An 18,490-nucleotide genomic window follows, 5' to 3' on the forward strand; every position below is an offset into this window, starting at 1 on the left:
CACTAGGCTAATCCTCCGCCTAGCGGCGCCGGCACACCGGGTTCTAGTCCCGGTCGGGGCGCCGGATTCTGTCCCGGTTGCCCCTCTTCCAGGCCAGCCCTCTGCTGTGGCCAGGGAGTGCAGTGGAGGATGGCCCAGGTGCTTGGGCCCTGCACCCCATGGGAGACCAGGAAAAGCACCTGGCTCCTGGCTCCTGCCATCGGATCAGCGCGGTGCGCCGGCCGCAGCGCGCCGGCCGCGGCGGCCATTGGAGGGTGAACCAACGGCAAAGGAAGACCTTTCTCTCTGTCTCTCTCTCTCACTGTCCACTCTGCCTGTCAAAAAAACAAAACAAAACAAAAAAAAAAAAAACAAATAAATTGTGTACCAAGGATTCCTCTTTGCATAGCTTAGAGAATCCTAAAAATAATGTAAAATATGCTTATCCCTTGTAGTGAGTTGATTTGTCTCAAAGAAAATATCATTATTATTCTTTAAATAATACAATATTGTAGGATTGTAGTGAAGTCTTTAATGATCATTTCTGTTACCCGTAGCATTGAAATGGTTGGTGATATTAAAGAGATGAGAGTTGTGAAGACATTTTTAGGTAACACCAGTTCTGATCAAGCCTCAATCTCTGCCCTCAAGGAACTCAGATTAAAAGGGCAAATAAACTTGTGAACAAAGGATTACCTGCAGAGCTAAGTGCAGTGCTGCAGATGATTAGAGATTCTAGGGAGACACAAAAAGAAGATCCTCTAAGGTATAAAGGATTTCTGGGTGTCTTCCAGGAAAGAGAAGGCTAGAGAAGAAGAATGGCTCAAGAAGATGGAGCAGTGAAAACAGTTCATGGAATTTGGAGGAAATAAAATAAGAGCTGGAAATTGTGTTGTATGTTTGAAGTTCAACGAGAGGAGTGTAGGCAGGAGACACGAGACAGGCGAAATTACAGGTGGTCCATGTCCTTCTTTGCTGTGCTAAAGATTTTGAAATATACCCAAGGGAGATCCTATTGAGACATGAGTGGATTTCCTTTTAGAATGATCACTTTTTTGTTGTTGTTGTTAAGGGAAAGGGTTTATTGGGGAACAACCTACAGACCGGAGTGAAGGGGCGGCGAAGGAAAAAGAGAGAAAGAGAGTATAAGAGAGAAACAGAGAGGAGAGGAGCTAGCAAGGAGAGGAGATAGAGCAGAGAAGAGGAGAGAGGAGAGCAGAGCCAAGAGACCAGAGGAGGAGGCTAGAGAGAGAGCAGGAGCGAAGGGGCAAGAGAGAGCACGTGTTCAGGAACTGGCCCTTTTAAAACTTTGCCTGAGGGCGGGCAGGGAAGCAGGAATTTCCCATTAGGATGGGGGTGGAGCCTGGCTCAGGTAGCTGGGCCATTCGGCCACCTGGCTACAACTGCGCCAGTTTCCTAACAAGCAGTCCATTCCAACCCGTCCAAAATGGATTTTCAGCCATGGCACGTCGACGACACTCCAGATCTTCTTGAAGTGTCTTGATTTTATCGCGAACAATGCCGGACTTGTTAGCATAAAAACAGCATTTTTCCTGTAAAGCCAAGCACATACCTCCCCGTTCAGCAGTAAGCAAGTCTAAGCCTCTATGATTTTGTAAAACCACTTCCACTAGAGAGTCAATTTGATCTTGAAGGTCCTGAATGGTGGTGGATAGAGTTTGCTTTACAAGAATGATCACTTTCTCATCACCTTGAGTGATAAGCAGGGAAGAAGCTCATTGTGACCATCAGTAAGCTGGTTTAATATGCCCTGCAGTTTAGTGTTATAGTTAATCTTGATCCATGAAAAGAAACTTAAGAGCTTAAATGCTGAACAATTTATGTGTCTGTGACTTCTTAAGTGTATATGTATTTTTCTTGAATGCTACTGAGGAATTGGTGCTAATATTTTGGCCGCTTAAAACTCTGTAACTAGAATAATGTCTCTGTGTAGTAAGAGTGTGCATCCTGTAGATAGCACATATTTATGATTAGCTTCATATTTGGGAGGCATGTATAGAAAAATAGCTTAATTAAAAATGTAATTATGATTTAAAAAATACATATTTAAGAGAATGCTAAAAGATGGCAACAATGTGATTAAATATTTACAGGAAACATTCTTCACATCTGAGAATCTGTTTCAGAATTTGGAACATTTGCATTTTAATTACATAATAAAGGGAGAAAGTGAAAGATTAATTGGCTTAGCTATTAGCCAATTATAGCTGTAACTAAAAAAACCCCAAACCGACATTGGTTTCCATGGAACAATCACAGTATTCACTGATCAGATGTTTAATGACATTTGGCAACAACACAGGGAAGGGAACATGTCAATCCTTCATACAGCATGTTTGTTCAACTGAAATTAATGAAAACAGATTTGGAGGTGTTTGAATCAGGATCCTTCAGCTTGTATGGTTCCCATGTCCTTAAATGGGGCTTCTCTTGAGTGATTCCAGTAAGCAAAATCTCGTGGGGAAACAAGACAGTAGAATACAGTGGGTCTTGACCAGTGCCACGTGGGGTCAAGTCCTGACTCTGGGGTCCCCAAGATTAGAGTGTGTGCACGGATCAGGGCCAGCCACAGGAGGAACTGGCCATCCGAGTGCACTGCTGACAGCATTTCCCTCTGTGCCTTCCTCGGCAGATACGACGACATACTCCACTGAGCGGTCGGAGCACTTCAAGCCCTGCCGAGACAAGGACCTTGCATACTGTCTCAATGATGGCGAGTGCTTTGTGATCGAAACCCTGACCGGATCCCATAAACACTGTCGGTAAGCCACTTCCGCCGCTCCCAAGGGCAGGCCCCCAGTGAGGCCTGGAGGTGGAGGGAGGTGGGGAACTTTGGGAGTGTACAATGTCTGATTTGCATGGTCTAGCTGTATTAATGGCAGAATTGAGTTTTAACATAAGAAGAAGACTGGTATCTCTCTACTATTTGAGAAAATGAGGGAGTTGGTCAAATAAAAGGATATTTACCTTTGTATCTTCCAATTGAGTGCAAACAATGATTTGCTCACTTTAGAAGCTTATGTTTATGGCATGAGATGTACGCATACGTGTAATCCTGGTACTCAGAACTAATCCATGTTTTACAATCTCAGAACAAGTGGCAAGAGAAGCATATTGCTCGTATAAAATCTAGAGTCTTGGTGTTTTCTGGAACCGAACTCCAGAGACTGTAACTGTGTCCAGTTGATTCTGCCCTTCTGTGTTCATTTCAGTGTTTTTTTAACACGTCTGATTGTGAAGCAGTCTTCAGCAAGATGTAATAAATGAAATCATAGACTTGTTACAGTCTAGGTAGAGAACTACTTAGGGAAAAGTCCTGGTAGAGATGAAGAAGGTGTTTAATTGGTTTTTAGAGACCTGAGGTTATATAACTGCTAAAAATAAAAATAAAAAAGTGGAGATAAATAGTGCATTTGTACCCACTGCAGCTTTAAGGCCCAACAGAAGAATCAAATTAGCATTCAAACATATTTCCTACGGAGCTTTTATTTCCAGCACTACCCTGGTAATTTGTTTTTCCTTGCAATTGTGCATGCTTCAATGATCATCTATATCCACACCCCTTTCCTTCTCTTTATTTACTCCTCTCATATGACACCGTTATTAAATTAATTATTCCGAATTGTGAAGCATGGAAAATTACGACTTTTTTCCTCTCTATTGCTATTATAAAACTTTATTCCCATGTTATTTTATTAAGATGGTACAGAGAAATGTATCTTAGAGTTATGAATTTAGAACATGACAGCAGATCCTGCCTGACTTACGAGCCAGCGTTCAGTCCACAGAGTGGACATCTTGCCACAGCGGACTATAGCACAGCTTTGGAAAGACTGATGAAGGACGTAGCAGGTCTCTGTAGAAGCTACGGTATGTGCTGTGTCAGGATGACAGAGCTGTGATCTCTTCCCACCCTGGGAGTTCGGCAGTGCTCGGACATTTACCTGTTAGAACATTTGCAGCCTGTTCCTATCCCTGGTGAACTTGGGTTCAGGACAAAGAGGAGTGGGGATTGCTCCTTTCCACATTTCTTTCCTATGGCTTTACTTAGCCTATGTGAAAGGGCACAGGTAGTAAGCACACAATGATTTTAAGACCTCAAGAGAAAATCCTGGAAAAGCTGGATGTGTGTCCGAGGCCGTTGGGCAACTTAACAAAATGTGGAATTTACCTCACCCAGTCTAATGGGGGTCATTGCATACAAGTGGACGCTGTGGTTTGAACATGGGTGGTCACATCTCCCAGAGGTTCCTGTGCTGGAGCTTGGTCCCCAGTGAGGTGATGTGGAGATGGTCATACCTGTAAGAGGTAAGGCCTTGTAGAAGGCACGTAGGTGGTATGTGAATGGTGAATGTTGTCTCCTGTGAATGAGCTAGGTCTGGTGTGGTTAGGTTGGCTCTGAGCAGAACGAGTGGTTACACAAGGAACATTTCCCCACCTCCCCTGGAGCCTTTGGCTTTCTTGCTAACAAACACGCACTGTGTGCATGCGGCCGGGCTCTTGCCACTTCTCTATCTTGTGATGCACCAGGGTGCTGGCACCATACAGTCTGGACTTCATAACATCAGAAACATGAGTCAAATTCACCTCTTTAAACTTTACTCAGTCCCAGGTCTGTTGTTAGAGCCACAGACAACATACAGTGGGCAATCAATTAAGTTTCAGTTCCTAATCCATTGAAGAAGGGAGGAATCAAACGTTATCAGCTAAAGCAGTGACTTTCTTTGCTTATGTTTTATCCCAAGAAAGGATCGGCTCAGACCCCGTCACGACGTGCAGGTTGATAGGATTCATCTTTTCTCAGACTGAGTAGTAGCAAGGAACAACATAATTTTTGTTTGTTTTCAACATATTATCTCACTATGTCTTTTACTGATTTCTTGGGCATATATGGTTTCTACAGCTACCAGAACAAAGCCTGGTCAACTGTGCGACATAATAACAGAAATTTATTTTCTCATAGTCCTGCAGGTCAGGGCTGGTTTCTTCTGAGACCTCTCTCCTTGGCTTATAGGTGGTCATCTTCTCTCTGTTTCTTCTCATCATGTTTCCTCGGAAGGTGCCTGGGCCAACATTTCCTCCTCTTTTAAAATATTTAATTATTTCTATTTATTTGAAAGGTAGACAAAGAGAAAGAGAGGTCTGTCCAACCACTGGATCACTCCCCAAAGGCCCACAGTAGCCAAGGATGGGACAGACCAAAGCCAAGATCCAGAAACTCCATCTGTATCTTCCACATGGGTGACAGAGACCCAAGAAACTGAGCCATTGTCTGCTTCCTCCTGGGATACGTTAGCAGGAAGTTGGATGGGAAGCAGAAGTGGAACTCAATCTCAGGCACTCTTATAGGGGACGCAGGTGTTTCAAGTTGCAGCTTAGCCCCAGTGCCACCATGCCTGTCTCTACATTTCCTATTTGTACAAGGACATAATCTATGTTGGGTTAGAGCATACTCTAATGAGCTTAATTCCCCTTTTTAGGGGAATCAATATACTCTCCTAATATATTCACTTCCTGTGGTACAGGTTAGTACTTCAGCATATGGATTTTTGGGAGGGTGACACAACTCAGCCCATAACAGTGGGTCTCAGATCTGGAGAGAATAATATCCTTTGCTTTTGTACATATGTCTATTTTTTTAACACACACAAGAAGAGATATGTCTATGGTTTAACTGGACCAGGGTGCATGTATAATAATTTTGGCCTTCTGTCTTCATATTTCTTGCATATTTCAGTACAGACAACCTGTTATTTAACATAGAGTGACAACACAGCTAATCATGACAAAAGACCAGCCCTAAGACAGAGTTGGAACTCTAGTAGGTTAATAGATGTCTATAAATCTCCTACTAGTGTGTATAAATAAATCACACATCACATGTGCCCACTATTCATCTCCCAGGCTTTCCTGTGAATAAAAGGCTTGTATTTGTTCCTGCATCAGCCACTTAAAAAAATTCCAATGCAGTTATATTAATAGTGAGCCATTTTGTACAGCACTCTCCTTAAGTAGTGTGTTTCTTCATTCTTCTCCCATTCAACAAATGTTTATTGAGTACCTCGTATCACCAAGATACTGTTGAATAAATACATACAGAAATGAATGCAAGAATTAAATGGCACTGCAGTTTCTAATGTGTTTGTAGAAGTGGAATATTTCATCGTTAGAGATAATGCAAAGAAAGCAAAGCACTTTATAAATGACAGACATGCTACCAGAGGCATCTTTGTGACCTGTTACTTACTGGATTGCATTTACAGTTCAATATGACACCATTTAGCAGATGGGAGCAGTGACATAAAGCCATGGAATTGAATACAGCTTACTAGATTTTTTTTGTCTAAAAATTATACAACCAAGTCCAAGAGAAATTAAGATTGTATTTTCTAGATTAAAAAGCAAATTGGAGGTGGGTATTGTGGCACAGCAGTTAAACTACCACTCAGGAAGCCCTTATCCTTACTGATGTACTTGTTTTGAATACCAGCTACTCTGCTTCCAGTCCAGCTTCTTGCTAATGTGCACCCTGAATGGCAGGCAGCAATGGTTCAAGTACTTGGGTAACTTTGCCACCCATGTGGGAGACCTAGATTGATTTCTAGGCTCCTGGCCTTGGCCTGGACCAGCCCTAGTGCTTGGGGCATTTGGGGAGTGAACCAGCAGATGGAAGAGTTCACTCTGTCTCCCTTTATGTAACTGTGAATTTTAAATAAAAATAAATAAACTTTTTTTATTAAATAAGTATAAATTTACAAAGTACAACTTTAAAATTATACTGGCTTTTTCCCCCATAGCCTCCCTCCCACCCACAACACTCCCATCTCCCACTCCCTCTCCCATCCCATTCTTCATCAAGATTCATTTTCAATTATCATTATATACAAATCATCTTAGTATATACTAAGTAAAGATTTCAACAGACTGCACCCACACAGACACACAAAATATAGAGTACTGTTCAAGTAGTAGTTTTACCATTAATTCTCATAGTACAACACATTAAGGACAGAGATCCTACATGGGGAGCAGGTGCACAGTGACTCCTGTTGTTGATTTAAGAATTGACACTCTTATTTATGACATCAGTAATCACCAGAGGCTCTTGTTGAGAGCTGCCAAGGCTATGGAAGCCTCTTGAGATCACCAACTCTGATCTTATTTAGACAAGGCCATAGTCAAAGTGGAAGTTCCTTCTTCCCTTCAGAGAAAGGTGCCTCCTCCTTCTCTGATGGCCCATTTCTTCTGGGATTTCATTCACCAAGATCTTTCATTCAGGTGTTTGTTTGTTTGTTTGTTTTTTGTTGTTGTTTTGTTTTTGTTTTTTTTGCCACAGTGTCTTGGCTTTCCATGCCTGTGAGACTCTCATGGGCCTTTTAGCCAGATCCGAATGCCTTAAGGACTGATTCTGAGGCTGAAGTGCTGTTTAGGGCATTTGCCATTCTATGAGTCTGCTATGTAGCCTGTTTCCCTGTAGGATCATTCTCTCCCTTTTAATTCTATCCTTTATTATTTGCAGACATTGGTCTTATTTGTGTAATCTCTTTGACACCTAACCTATCTTTTTGTCAATTATGTACTTAAACTGATCACTTTAACAAGTAAGATGGCATTGGTACATGCTACCTTGATAAGATTGAATTAGAATCCCCTGGCACATTTCTAGCTCTACCATTGGAGGTAAGTCCAAGTGAGCATGTGCCGAACTGTCTGTCTCCTCCCTCTCTTATTCCCACTCTTACATTAAAAATAAATAAACTTTTAAAGATAGGGATCTTTTGTATCATTACCTCACAGCTTTTCTTTTGTAAAGTTAAAACTATTCGGATATAAAATGTTAAAAATATAGGAATCCTGTGATAAACTCTATCAGGTCTTTTTCTTTGTTGGATAAACAAGCTGTCCTCTGACACATTCCTGTTTCCTGGTCAAGAATAGCAACCAAACTTCCAGAGCACCCAGTGCAAGATCCTAACGTGTGTTCAGGAAAAGACCATGTTAATCTCAGGAAAAACTAGTGGTGTTGGGGGAGGGAGGGATGTCATGCTTTTTCTCTTTGTTATGTTTTCATTATTTTATGTATTTTCAATTAAAAAAATTGGTAATACCAGAAACTAAGAAACTACTAGAAGAACGCACAGGGGAAACAATTCAAGATATCAGTGTAGGCAATGATTTTTTTGGCTAGATCCCCAAAAGCACAAGAAACAAAAGCAAAATTAGACAAATGGCATTCTTATCAAACTAAGGCTTTTCTGCACAGTGAAGGGAACATTTAGCTGAACGAAGAGACAACACATAGAATCAGAGAATATATCTTCAAAGTATTCAGCTGGAAAAGGATTAATATGTAAGGAACTTGAAGAATGCAGCAACAAGAAAACAAACAATTCAGTTAAAATGGGGAAAAGATCTGAATAGACGTTTCTCAAAAGAAGAAATCTGAATAGCCAACTCTATGAAATAAAATGCTCAATATTATAGCATCAGGGCAATTTTAATAAAAACCACAATGACATTCCTTGTCACTCCAGTTAGCACAGCTATTAACAAAAAAAGACAAAATTAAATACTGCAAGGATGTGGAGAAAGAATATATACTGTTTGTGCAATGCAAAATGGTACTTCCATTATGGAGAAAAGTATGGTAGTTCTTCAAAAAACTAAAATTAGATCTACCATATGACACAGCTGTCTCCCTTCTGGGTACATATTCAAAGGAAATGAAATCATTTGATCAAAGACATACATGCACTGTCATGTTTTTACAACAGCCAAGGCAGACATGGAATCAATGGGGATGTCCATTGGCAGATAAAGAAACGATGGTTCATGTGTGAATGAAATATTCTTTACTCCTGAAAAGAATTGTATCCAGTTGCTTCTGGCAGAATTGATAATACTGGAGATTAATAAGTGAAATAAGCCAGGCACAGAAAGATAAATGCCACATGGTTTTACATGTGAAACCTAAAAAGCTTAATTTTAGAGGAAAAAAAATAAATTACTGATTACTATAGGGAAGGAAAAGAAGAAAGTGGAATAAAAGGAGATTGGATAATTAATACCCAAACGTAATTAAAGGTATTAAGTTATAGTGCTCCACAGCATAGTGAGGTGACTATATTTCTTCAAAAGGCATGCTATAAAGAAAAGGAATTGGGTCTGCTGCTGAGGCGTAACAGGTAAAACCACTGCCTGCAGTGCTGGCATTCCCATATGGGCACCAGTTCAGGTCCCAGCTGCTTCACTTCCAATCTAGCTCCCTGCTAACGGGCCTGGAAAAGCAGTGGAAGATGGTCTGAGTTCCTGGGCACCTGCACCGATGTGGGAGATCTAGAAGAAGCTGCTGACTCCTGGCTTTGGATGGGTCCAGCTCCTGCCGTTGCAGCCATTCGGGGAATGAATCAGTGGATGGAAGATCTCTCTCTCTGCCTCTACCTCTCTTTAAAAAAACAACAGGAATTGAAGAGCTGCTAGACTCCAAATGTAAATAAAATATAAGGGAATGGAAATGTTAATGATGCTGATTACTGATTTGATGACTTTATGCTGTAAACATGTATTGAATTATATTGCATTGTACTCCATAAAATATGTAAGTATTGCAAGTTAATATTTAAAAATAAAAAGCCAATTAATCAAATTTAAAAGGAATCCCAAGGTCTTAAAAGGAATTTTAAAAGGTAATAAATAGAGAAGATTGATTTTTTGCATTTAAGAGATTAAATGTCATAAATTTTCCACATGCTAATCAGTGAAAACAGATCCTGGTATATGGTAGTTCTTGATGTAGAAGAAACACACATTCATAAACATAAAGGAAAATGACAGATTATTCAATAAATTGTTGGCTATGAGATATAAAATATCAAAAGTATGTATTTGTCTCTCTACAACCAAAGTTCTCAATGAATTAAAACATTATTAAAAAAATAAGGTCCAAGGAAAATAATAAACACAATGATTTTTGTTAACAGCTGAAAGGATCTTGTGAACAACAGCAACACCAGAAACCAAGGGAAGAAAAATATAAACAACTGAACAAAAAATTAATTTTGATTTGAATATGGTAAATCAGAAATAAAATTAAATTGTGACCTAGAGGAAAACTAAATACAATATGAAAATTAATATCCCAAAGAAGTCATGTAGAAAAGTAAAGGTAACACTTAAGTAAAATTACAAGGCAAAGGAGAGGAATATGTTCTTCCCCTCTAGAGGGACACAGAAAACCAGTGAACTGGAGGGGTACTCAACTTCCCAGGGAGATGAAAATTAGATATTTAGATTTTCTTTTGTTAGCCTGTCATATATTTAATAACTTTTAGATTGTATTTGCTTTTTTGAGAGAGAGAAAATTCTCATTCACTGGTTCATTCCTAAATACAAGGTTTGGAACTGGGCTGTGCTGAAGTTGGGAGGCTCGAGCACAGTCCCAGTCTCCTCTGTGGGTTGGCAGGAATTCAATTACTTGAGCCACCATCACTGCATCCCAGGGTCTGCATTCCTAGGAAGCTGGTGTCAGGAGCCCAAGCCAGGAATCAAAGCCGGGTACTCTTAACCAAGATGCTCTGTTATGGGATGCAGTTATCTGAACAGCGAGGCTAAACACCTCCTCCATACTTAATGGTTTTTAAAAGTATATTTTCAGTTTGGTGAGATTACATTGAAAACACTTATTCTGAAATACTAGAAGGAGTTCATTTTGTTAAGCATTTTATGGTAATGTTTCTGTACATTTCAGAAACCTTATATTGTTTCAGAGACTCTAGCCTACAGAAATGCATGCGATTTATTTGTAGGGAAGCTCACCACAGGTGGTTTGTTATAGTAAAAAGCAAAACAAATGTCTGCATTTAAATGTCTATATAAATTAGAGTACATCTATATATTGAATGAATTTTAAAAAAGTTTTAAGGGCAGAAAAATGTTCATTATGTTATGTTATGTATGAAAATGAGGTACTATAATTGTAAAGTTGATACATTAGGATCCTAACTTTGAAAAAGAACTAAATAAAAAATACTAACTGCATTTACAGCTGTTTTCTTCTTTGAACCTTAAGAATTTTCTAAGTTCGCCACATTACACACATATATTTCACTTATGTAACACTTAGTTTAGACACTTGGCCCCTACTTCTCATCTTTCCACCAAGGTAGATAGTGTCCCTGTCCCTGTTCAGTCCGGGCTATCATAATTCATTAGTATTTGGCTGATAAGAGCATCTTTAATTAGGTGCTTACAGATTAAACACTCTCAAGTCTATTTGAATGTGTCTGCTCCTTCTTTTATTAATAATTCATTTGTACTGTTTATGATAATTCCTATCCAGTTTGCAGTCATGTTTTGAAAACATAAAAAAATTGAATTTGGTAATAGGAAGATATTCAGCCAAAAGAAATGAAGTTAGCCAGAGAAGGGAAGGAAGTCATTAGAAACTCTTTAAATCAAAATATTCTGAATAAAAAGTGGGTATTGTCTGATCTCTTTATTTTCATGGCCTTCCTAGATATTTTTTTAGAACTTCGGAAATGATACTTTCTAAACCATATGTCAGTCCCCTGAAAGAGGTAGCCATTGTCCTTGAAACAATTGCTAGGCATTTGAATGGGCCACATGTGTTGTAAGGCCAAATTCAAGTTAAAAGTATATGTCTCTTCTGAATTGAAGCTCATTAAGTGTTTCACCAGACTTCTGCAGTAATAGATTTTCAAAACTTGGGAAAAAATAGTATTTGAGCTGAACTTGACCTGTAGTGATCATTTTGGAAATCTGTCGAGCAATTCACTTAAAGATGCTCAAATCACTTGAAATATGAAACTGCTAGAAAAAGAGGAAAGCAATCCGAGAGCAACCATTGTCCCAGGCGGTATTCGGGAAAGGGACTGATGGAAGTGCAGCAAGTTGCCTGAAATGCTGGCGGGAGTGGGAGTGGGTGCAGCAATTGAAAAGGTGAGGGGAGCCTCAGAAGGATTGCTTCTGTCTGTGATGTCTAGTGTTCCCAGAGCAGGTTTTGAAATCAAAGGTTCCATTTTTAAGATCTCTCTATGATGCAATACATAAAATTACAGGACCATCCTCCTTGATTTGTTCTGAAATTTTGGAGGTTCTTTAGCTCTTCCATGCAGCAAGGGCCCTCTTTATCAAATGCTTCTCCAAAAAGTTCTCCAAGATTGGAGAAAGGAGAAATGAATGCGGCATTTTGGCTCACATCCTTGAATTCCTTTGGCAAAAGGGGGTGGAGGCTAAAACAGCTGTCAGTCCTGTACAGTCCTTGCAGAGTGGGGTTAATAGCAAGGTGAAGAGCCTTAGAAGAACTTTCAGGTTCATCAAAGAATGAATGTTTTCACACAGCAGGCATAATGTGAGTAGTTTGCAGCAGGAATGCTTATAACAGGCGGTTGGTCTACTGTTTGTTCTTGACAAGAGGAAATGAACCAAGTTACAATGATCCTTCTCCTCTGTGGATGTCATTTGTCAAGAGAGTCTCATTAACTCAGCAAGCCTACAAACAACACCACCACCACAATTAATCCATAATATTGAGGCAGTGGTTTAACCTTTGTGTAGGACCCCAGCTGATCTGCTGTAAAGGCTTGGCTTAATACCATGCAAAAGACCAGAAAAGCATATCTGGTAAAGAGTAATGGCACCCAACTTAGCTATTGCTCAATGATTTTTACCTTAGTGTAATGTTTTCTAACTTGGTTGGCAACTCTTGTGGAAGCGTGATTCTAGAGGTGGTCATTATGATTTGCATTGGCTGTTATATACAAATATTGACATATCTTTGGTTTTCGTTTAATAGTTTCCCTTTGTGTGATGGGATAAGGTGTGCAGAAGGCCAAATACAAGGAGTCTTCACAAAGTTCATGGAAAATGAAGATGATGAAAAAATTATGGATGATTTCAAACTTGTTTTCTACCCAAATAAGTGTATCTTTTTAAAAGCTTGTTCACTGATTATTTATTTGAAAGGCAGAGTGACTGAGAGAGAAGGAGAGAAAGTATATGGAGAAGGGTCTTGTAGCTGCTGGCTCACTCTCCAAATGCCCATGACAGAGGTTGAGCCATGACAAAGCCAGGAGCCTGGGACCCCACCCAGGACTCACATGTGGTGTCAGGGACTCAAGTACTTTGGTAATCATCTGCTGCCTCCCAGGGAGCAAATTATCAGGAAGATGGAGCAAAAGTGAAAGCATGACTTGATCTCAGGCACTCAGATATGGGATGCAAGTATCCCAGATGGCGGCTTAACCCACTACCTGACACCTGCCCCTAATCGCATCTTTAAAAAAAAAAAAGATTTTATTATTTATTTATTTATTTGAGAGGTAGAGTTACAAATAATGAGAGGGAGAGACAGAGAGAAAGGTCTTCCATCTACTGATTCACTCCCTAAATGGCCGCAGTGGCTGGAGCTGCGCTGATCCAAAGCCAGAAGCCAGGAGTTTTCTTCCGGGTCTCCCACATGGGTGCAGGGGCCGACACTTGGGAAATCGTTTACTGCTTTCCCAGGCCATAGCAGAGAGCTGGATTGGAAATGGAGCATCCGGGACTAGAACCAGCGCTTGAATGAGATCCTGTCACTGCAGGCAGAGGATTTAACCTAACGTGCCACAGTGCCAGCCCCCAATCGTATCTTAATTTCATTTTTCCACAGAATTTTTAAGCTTTCCTGTAGGTGTTCAAAGCTAAGAAGCTTGAGTTAAAAACTCCACTCAGGGGGTGAGCACCGTAGCTCACTTGGTTACTCCTCCACCTGCGGCGCCAGCATCCCATATGGGTGCCGGGTTCTAGTCCCAGCTGCTCCTCTTCCAGTCCAGCTCTCTGCTGTGGCCCGGGAAGGAAGTGGAGGATGGCCCAGGTGCTTGGGCCCTGCACCCGCATGGGAGACCAGGAGGAAGCACCTGGCTCCTGGCTTCAGATTGGCGCAGCGCCGGCCTTGGCGGCCATTTGGAGAGTGAACCAATGGAAGGAAGACCTTTCTCTCTGTCTCTCTCTCTCACTGTCTAACTCTACCTGTCAAAAAAAAAAAAAAAAAAAAAAAAACTCCACTCAGTTTTTGTTCATGCTGTGTGATATCTGTACAAGGTGTTTAACTGGAATCTTCACTCCATTGTTAATAAAAGAAGACACAATAAAAGAGGTGCACAATATGCACTATGCATGTGCTAGCATTGGACAGTGTTTTCCTCTTGCTCCTTTAAGTTCTTACTGAAACTAAGCAAAAGTCTGTTAGTAGGAATCCGGGGAGAGGAATTGGATGTGTATCATCTGCCTTATTTAATCAAGAGGAGACTTAAGATCAAAAGTGGGTGGAGAGGCCAGCGCTGTGGTGTACCAGGTAAAGCCGCTGCCTGCAGTGCCAGCATCCCATATGAGCACTGGTTTGAGCTCTGGCTGCTCCACTTCTGATCCACCTCTCTGCTATGGCCTGAGAAGCAGTAAAAGATGGCCCAAGTACTTGGGTCCCTGGACCTGCATGGGAGTCCCAGAAGAATCTTCTGACTTCTGGTTTCGGATTGGCACAGCCTTGGCCACTGTGGCTATTTGGGGAGTGAACCAGTGGATGGAAGACTCTCTCTCTCTCTTGGCCTGCCTCTTTGTAACCCTGCCTTTGAAATAAATAAATAAATCTTTAAAATGTGGGTAGAGAGCATGCCAAAGAATTCGTGTGTCCACTCTGAAAACTCAGCCATCTTACTGCTAGTTTTGATACTCTTAGAAGTTAGCCATTTTCTATAATGTATCCCATTCTGCAAACATTTATTTATTTTCCCAGATTTTGTTTTTACTGAATCTCTATAGCTTAAAGAGGAAAAAATGTTTCTCCTTTCCTGCTTAATTGATGCAACTTGCCATAATTGTATTATCAACATAAAATGGATGTTGATTTTGCAATTCTGTGGAACAGTAAAATGGCCTATTGACTTTTTCTTTGGCAGTTAAATGTACACATTGGGAAATATTAATTTTACTTGTGGAAAATACGTGATTCAAAGAAATGAACTGTCTGCTTTGTTTGTTCTTCCCTAAATCAGTTTTCCTAAAGTTTGGCATAGCATGTTGAGCTGCTGCCTGTGGCGCCAGCAATCCCATATGAGAGACAGTTTGAGTCTTGGCTACTCCACTTTCCAATGCAGCTGCCTGCTAATGTGCCCGGGAAAGCAGTGGATGATGGACCAAGTACTTGAGCACCTGCCATCCATATGGGAGATACAGATGGAGTTCCAGGCTCCTGACTTCAGGGGAAATGAGCCAACAGATGAAATCTTTTCTCTGTGTGTGTGTGTGTGCGCATGTGTGTGTGTCTTCCTCTCTCTATATCTCTACCTTTCAAATAAATAAAATAAATCTTTAAAAAATATAAAGAAACTAAAATTCATAATGGCATAAAATAGCCTACTGTGAGAGTCAACTAAAAATAGTGTAAGATAAACCTTTTTCTAAAAAAACTAATTTACTTGATAGGCAGAGAAGAGAGAGAGAATATGAATATGAATATGAATATGAATGAATTTCCATCTATTGGTTCATTCCTCAAAATGCCTGCAGCAATAACAGTCAGGGTTGGGCCAAGGCTGGAGCCAGGATCTGGGAACACAATCCAGGACTCCCACTGGATGACAGGAACCCAACTACTTGAGCCATTACCACTGCCTCCTGGAGTTTACGCCCACAGAAAGCTGGAGTTGGGAGCCAAAGACAGAAATTGAATCTAGGCATTTTGATATGGGACATGGGGATCTCCACAAATAGGCTTAACAGCTGATCCAAGAAATCTATTTGAATGTGGCTGTTTGAACATTGACTATCAAACCGATGTTGAGTGAACAAGGCATATTAGACTTCACCTAGATAATAACCCATCATACACAGTCAATACATCGCTTTGGATAAGTAGTTTTCACTCATTTTTCTTTGTGAGTTTTAAGACCAGGGTTGTTTTTGTTTAAGTATTCAGTTGCATATACCATGCGCACTCACATATGTGCACACATACACACACTGACTGTCCTGACAGTGTCCTTGAAACTTACTATATGTGAATGTCAGTTGGAAATTATAAGTACTGTCTGAGCACATCTCAAAAGGTTTGTGAAGAAGTGGAATTGAAAGATATTTATTTTAGCACAAAATATTTTTTAAATCTATGCAGAGTTTTCTTTCCATAATACACATTTCGATGAAATTTTAGAAGACTCCTTACATAAATGAAAGGTATTATAATTTTTAAGTGTGAAAAATAAACTTTTTGACTTTGGAGTTATTCCTAATCTCTTAGAATGAGATAGATATTAATCTAAATACCTTGAAAATTATTGGAATAAAATGATAGATAATGCACTCCAGAATTTGCATATCACTTTCCTGACACCTGTGTGATTATTTTCTAGGAAGATCTCATAATATAATAATATCATTAAAATATTTCTTGATTTTAAAGAAAGATAATTGACAGTATTTTTATTTTCTTGCAGATACTTTAAAATGACACTAGATCTTTTTCTGCTTATCCCGATGATTCCGAGTTTTACTGGAATTTGGGACACAGTGCTATACCACTAAAAAGCAGACTAGTGAATTATTATTTTTTTGACAGGCAGAGTGGACAGTGAGAGAGAGGAGACAGAGAGAAACGTCTTGTTTTACCGTTGGTTCACCCTCCAATGGCCGCTGCGGCCGGCGCGATGTGGCCGGCACACTGCGGCCGGCGCACCACGCTGATCCGAAACCAGGAGCCAGGTGCTTCTCCTGGTCTCCCAAGCAGGTGCAGGGACCAAGGACCTGGGCCATCCTCCACTGCACTCCCAGGCCACAGCAGAGAGCTGGCCTGGAAGAGGGGCAACTGGGACAGAATCCGGTGCCCCGACCAGGACTAGAACCCGGGGTGCTGGCACCGCAGGCAGAGAATTAGCCTATTGAGCCGTGGCCATGAATTATTCTTTATAACTCAATTTTCTTATGTGCCAAGGGGAAAGTAATACTACTACTTCCCAAGATCATTGTGAGGGCTGACATAAGTACAAGTGCCTGATATATAGAGGAAACACCCTGAGTTTAGTGTAAGTGGAGGATAACCTGGCTCCTCTAAAATCCAAGTGGTCCACAGATCTTAATGTCCTAACTGCCTGAAAGTAAGATATTTAATCTCTAATTGCCTTTTAATCTCTCTCTCTATATATATATAATACACATGCATATGTATGTGTGTGTGTGTATATATATATATATATATTTCAATTCTATAGTATATCATTCTGAGTGGCCATATTGATAACCATCCAAACTCCAAAACTTTTCAGATATAACAGGAGTTTTAAGAACTTCATCTCTAAAATAAACATAAATCAAAAATAACCTGTGTTAAATAAGACATATGGTTGCCCTAATTATAATTTAGATGAGACTCAATTTCATAGAAAACCAGGACCACCATATGCTATGTGTGGTTTTCTTAATATAAATTCCACAAAAAATGTGCAATGTCTATATTGTCATCTTCAGTTTCCACATGTCGAGCTGAGAGTTTCCAGAGTTGGTACTGTCAGGGTCTGCATGTGAAAGCAGAGCCGGGTGCCCAGACCCCTGTGTTCCTCAGATGTGCCCTAATTTTGTGGTTGTACACATCAGCATCCAATTAGTGTTTTACTTAGTAACCTTGAAAATAACAACAAAAAACATGACAGAAAGAATAAGATTTTCTTGTCCTGTAGAATAAAATGCCAAAGACACTGTTTCTAAAGTTTTTCTTATATTTCTAATGTTTATTTTTTCATGATCAAAACTATTAGGGTTGCTTTATGAGTTATTGCTTTTTATGAGCACAACTAATAGGGTGTATTTTGAATAGCATGAAGATATTTATACTGTAGGCATCTTGAAGCAAAATGAGTGCATGTACATATATGTGCATATACATATATGTGCATACACATATGATGGACTTTTTAGGTATCTAGCATCATGCAGGGCTCTGAGGTTCAATGACAAACATAATGAAAAGGTTCCATTCTGTAAAGAACTTGATGTTAGAGCAGCAAGAAGTGAATCCAATCCAGCGTGAATGGGTGCCATGATCAGTAAACACTGGCAGCAAACGTTCGGCAGCAAAGTCCCCACCTGGGAAACCAGGGAATACAGAGGGGAGATGTTTTTATCAAGAATATTTGCATGCAAAATCTCTCATGCACGTTTTAGCAAATGGGAAATTAAGTCGAATATTAAAAGAATAGACTACAGAAAATAAAACATTACACATGACTTGGGGAATAGCTTATTTAGAGATACATAAGCCATATATGAGCGCTATAGAATGGCACATTTAGTCCTATGTACGCTAAAAAATGAACAGCAATTTTATATATTCTTTTTATAATTCTGCCAATGCTTATAAAGCATAGTCAAATTTTGTGTCTAATATAAGATATTAGAAGCATAGCAGGCTGGCGCCGCAGCTCACTAGGCTAATCCTCCGCCT

General features: G+C 40.1%; 1 protein-coding gene across 8 annotated transcripts in view; it reads left to right on the plus strand.

The window, feature by feature from the left end:
* Nucleotides 1-18,490, plus strand: part of NRG3 (neuregulin 3) — a 1,154,964-nt gene that overhangs the window by 518,657 nt on the left and 617,817 nt on the right. For all 8 annotated transcript variants that reach the window (XM_051832994.2, XM_051832996.2, XM_051833001.2 and 5 more), the window contains exon 2: nt 2,633-2,762. In XM_051832994.2, coding sequence (XP_051688954.2) covers nt 2,633-2,762 — 130 coding nt within the window. The remainder of the gene's footprint in view (nt 1-2,632; nt 2,763-18,490) is intronic.

This window comes from Oryctolagus cuniculus, chromosome 15 (assembly GCF_051225735.1).
Source record: "Oryctolagus cuniculus isolate XC-2025 breed Fujian yellow rabbit chromosome 15, ASM5122573v1, whole genome shotgun sequence".
Taxonomy (NCBI): domain Eukaryota; kingdom Metazoa; phylum Chordata; class Mammalia; order Lagomorpha; family Leporidae; genus Oryctolagus; species Oryctolagus cuniculus.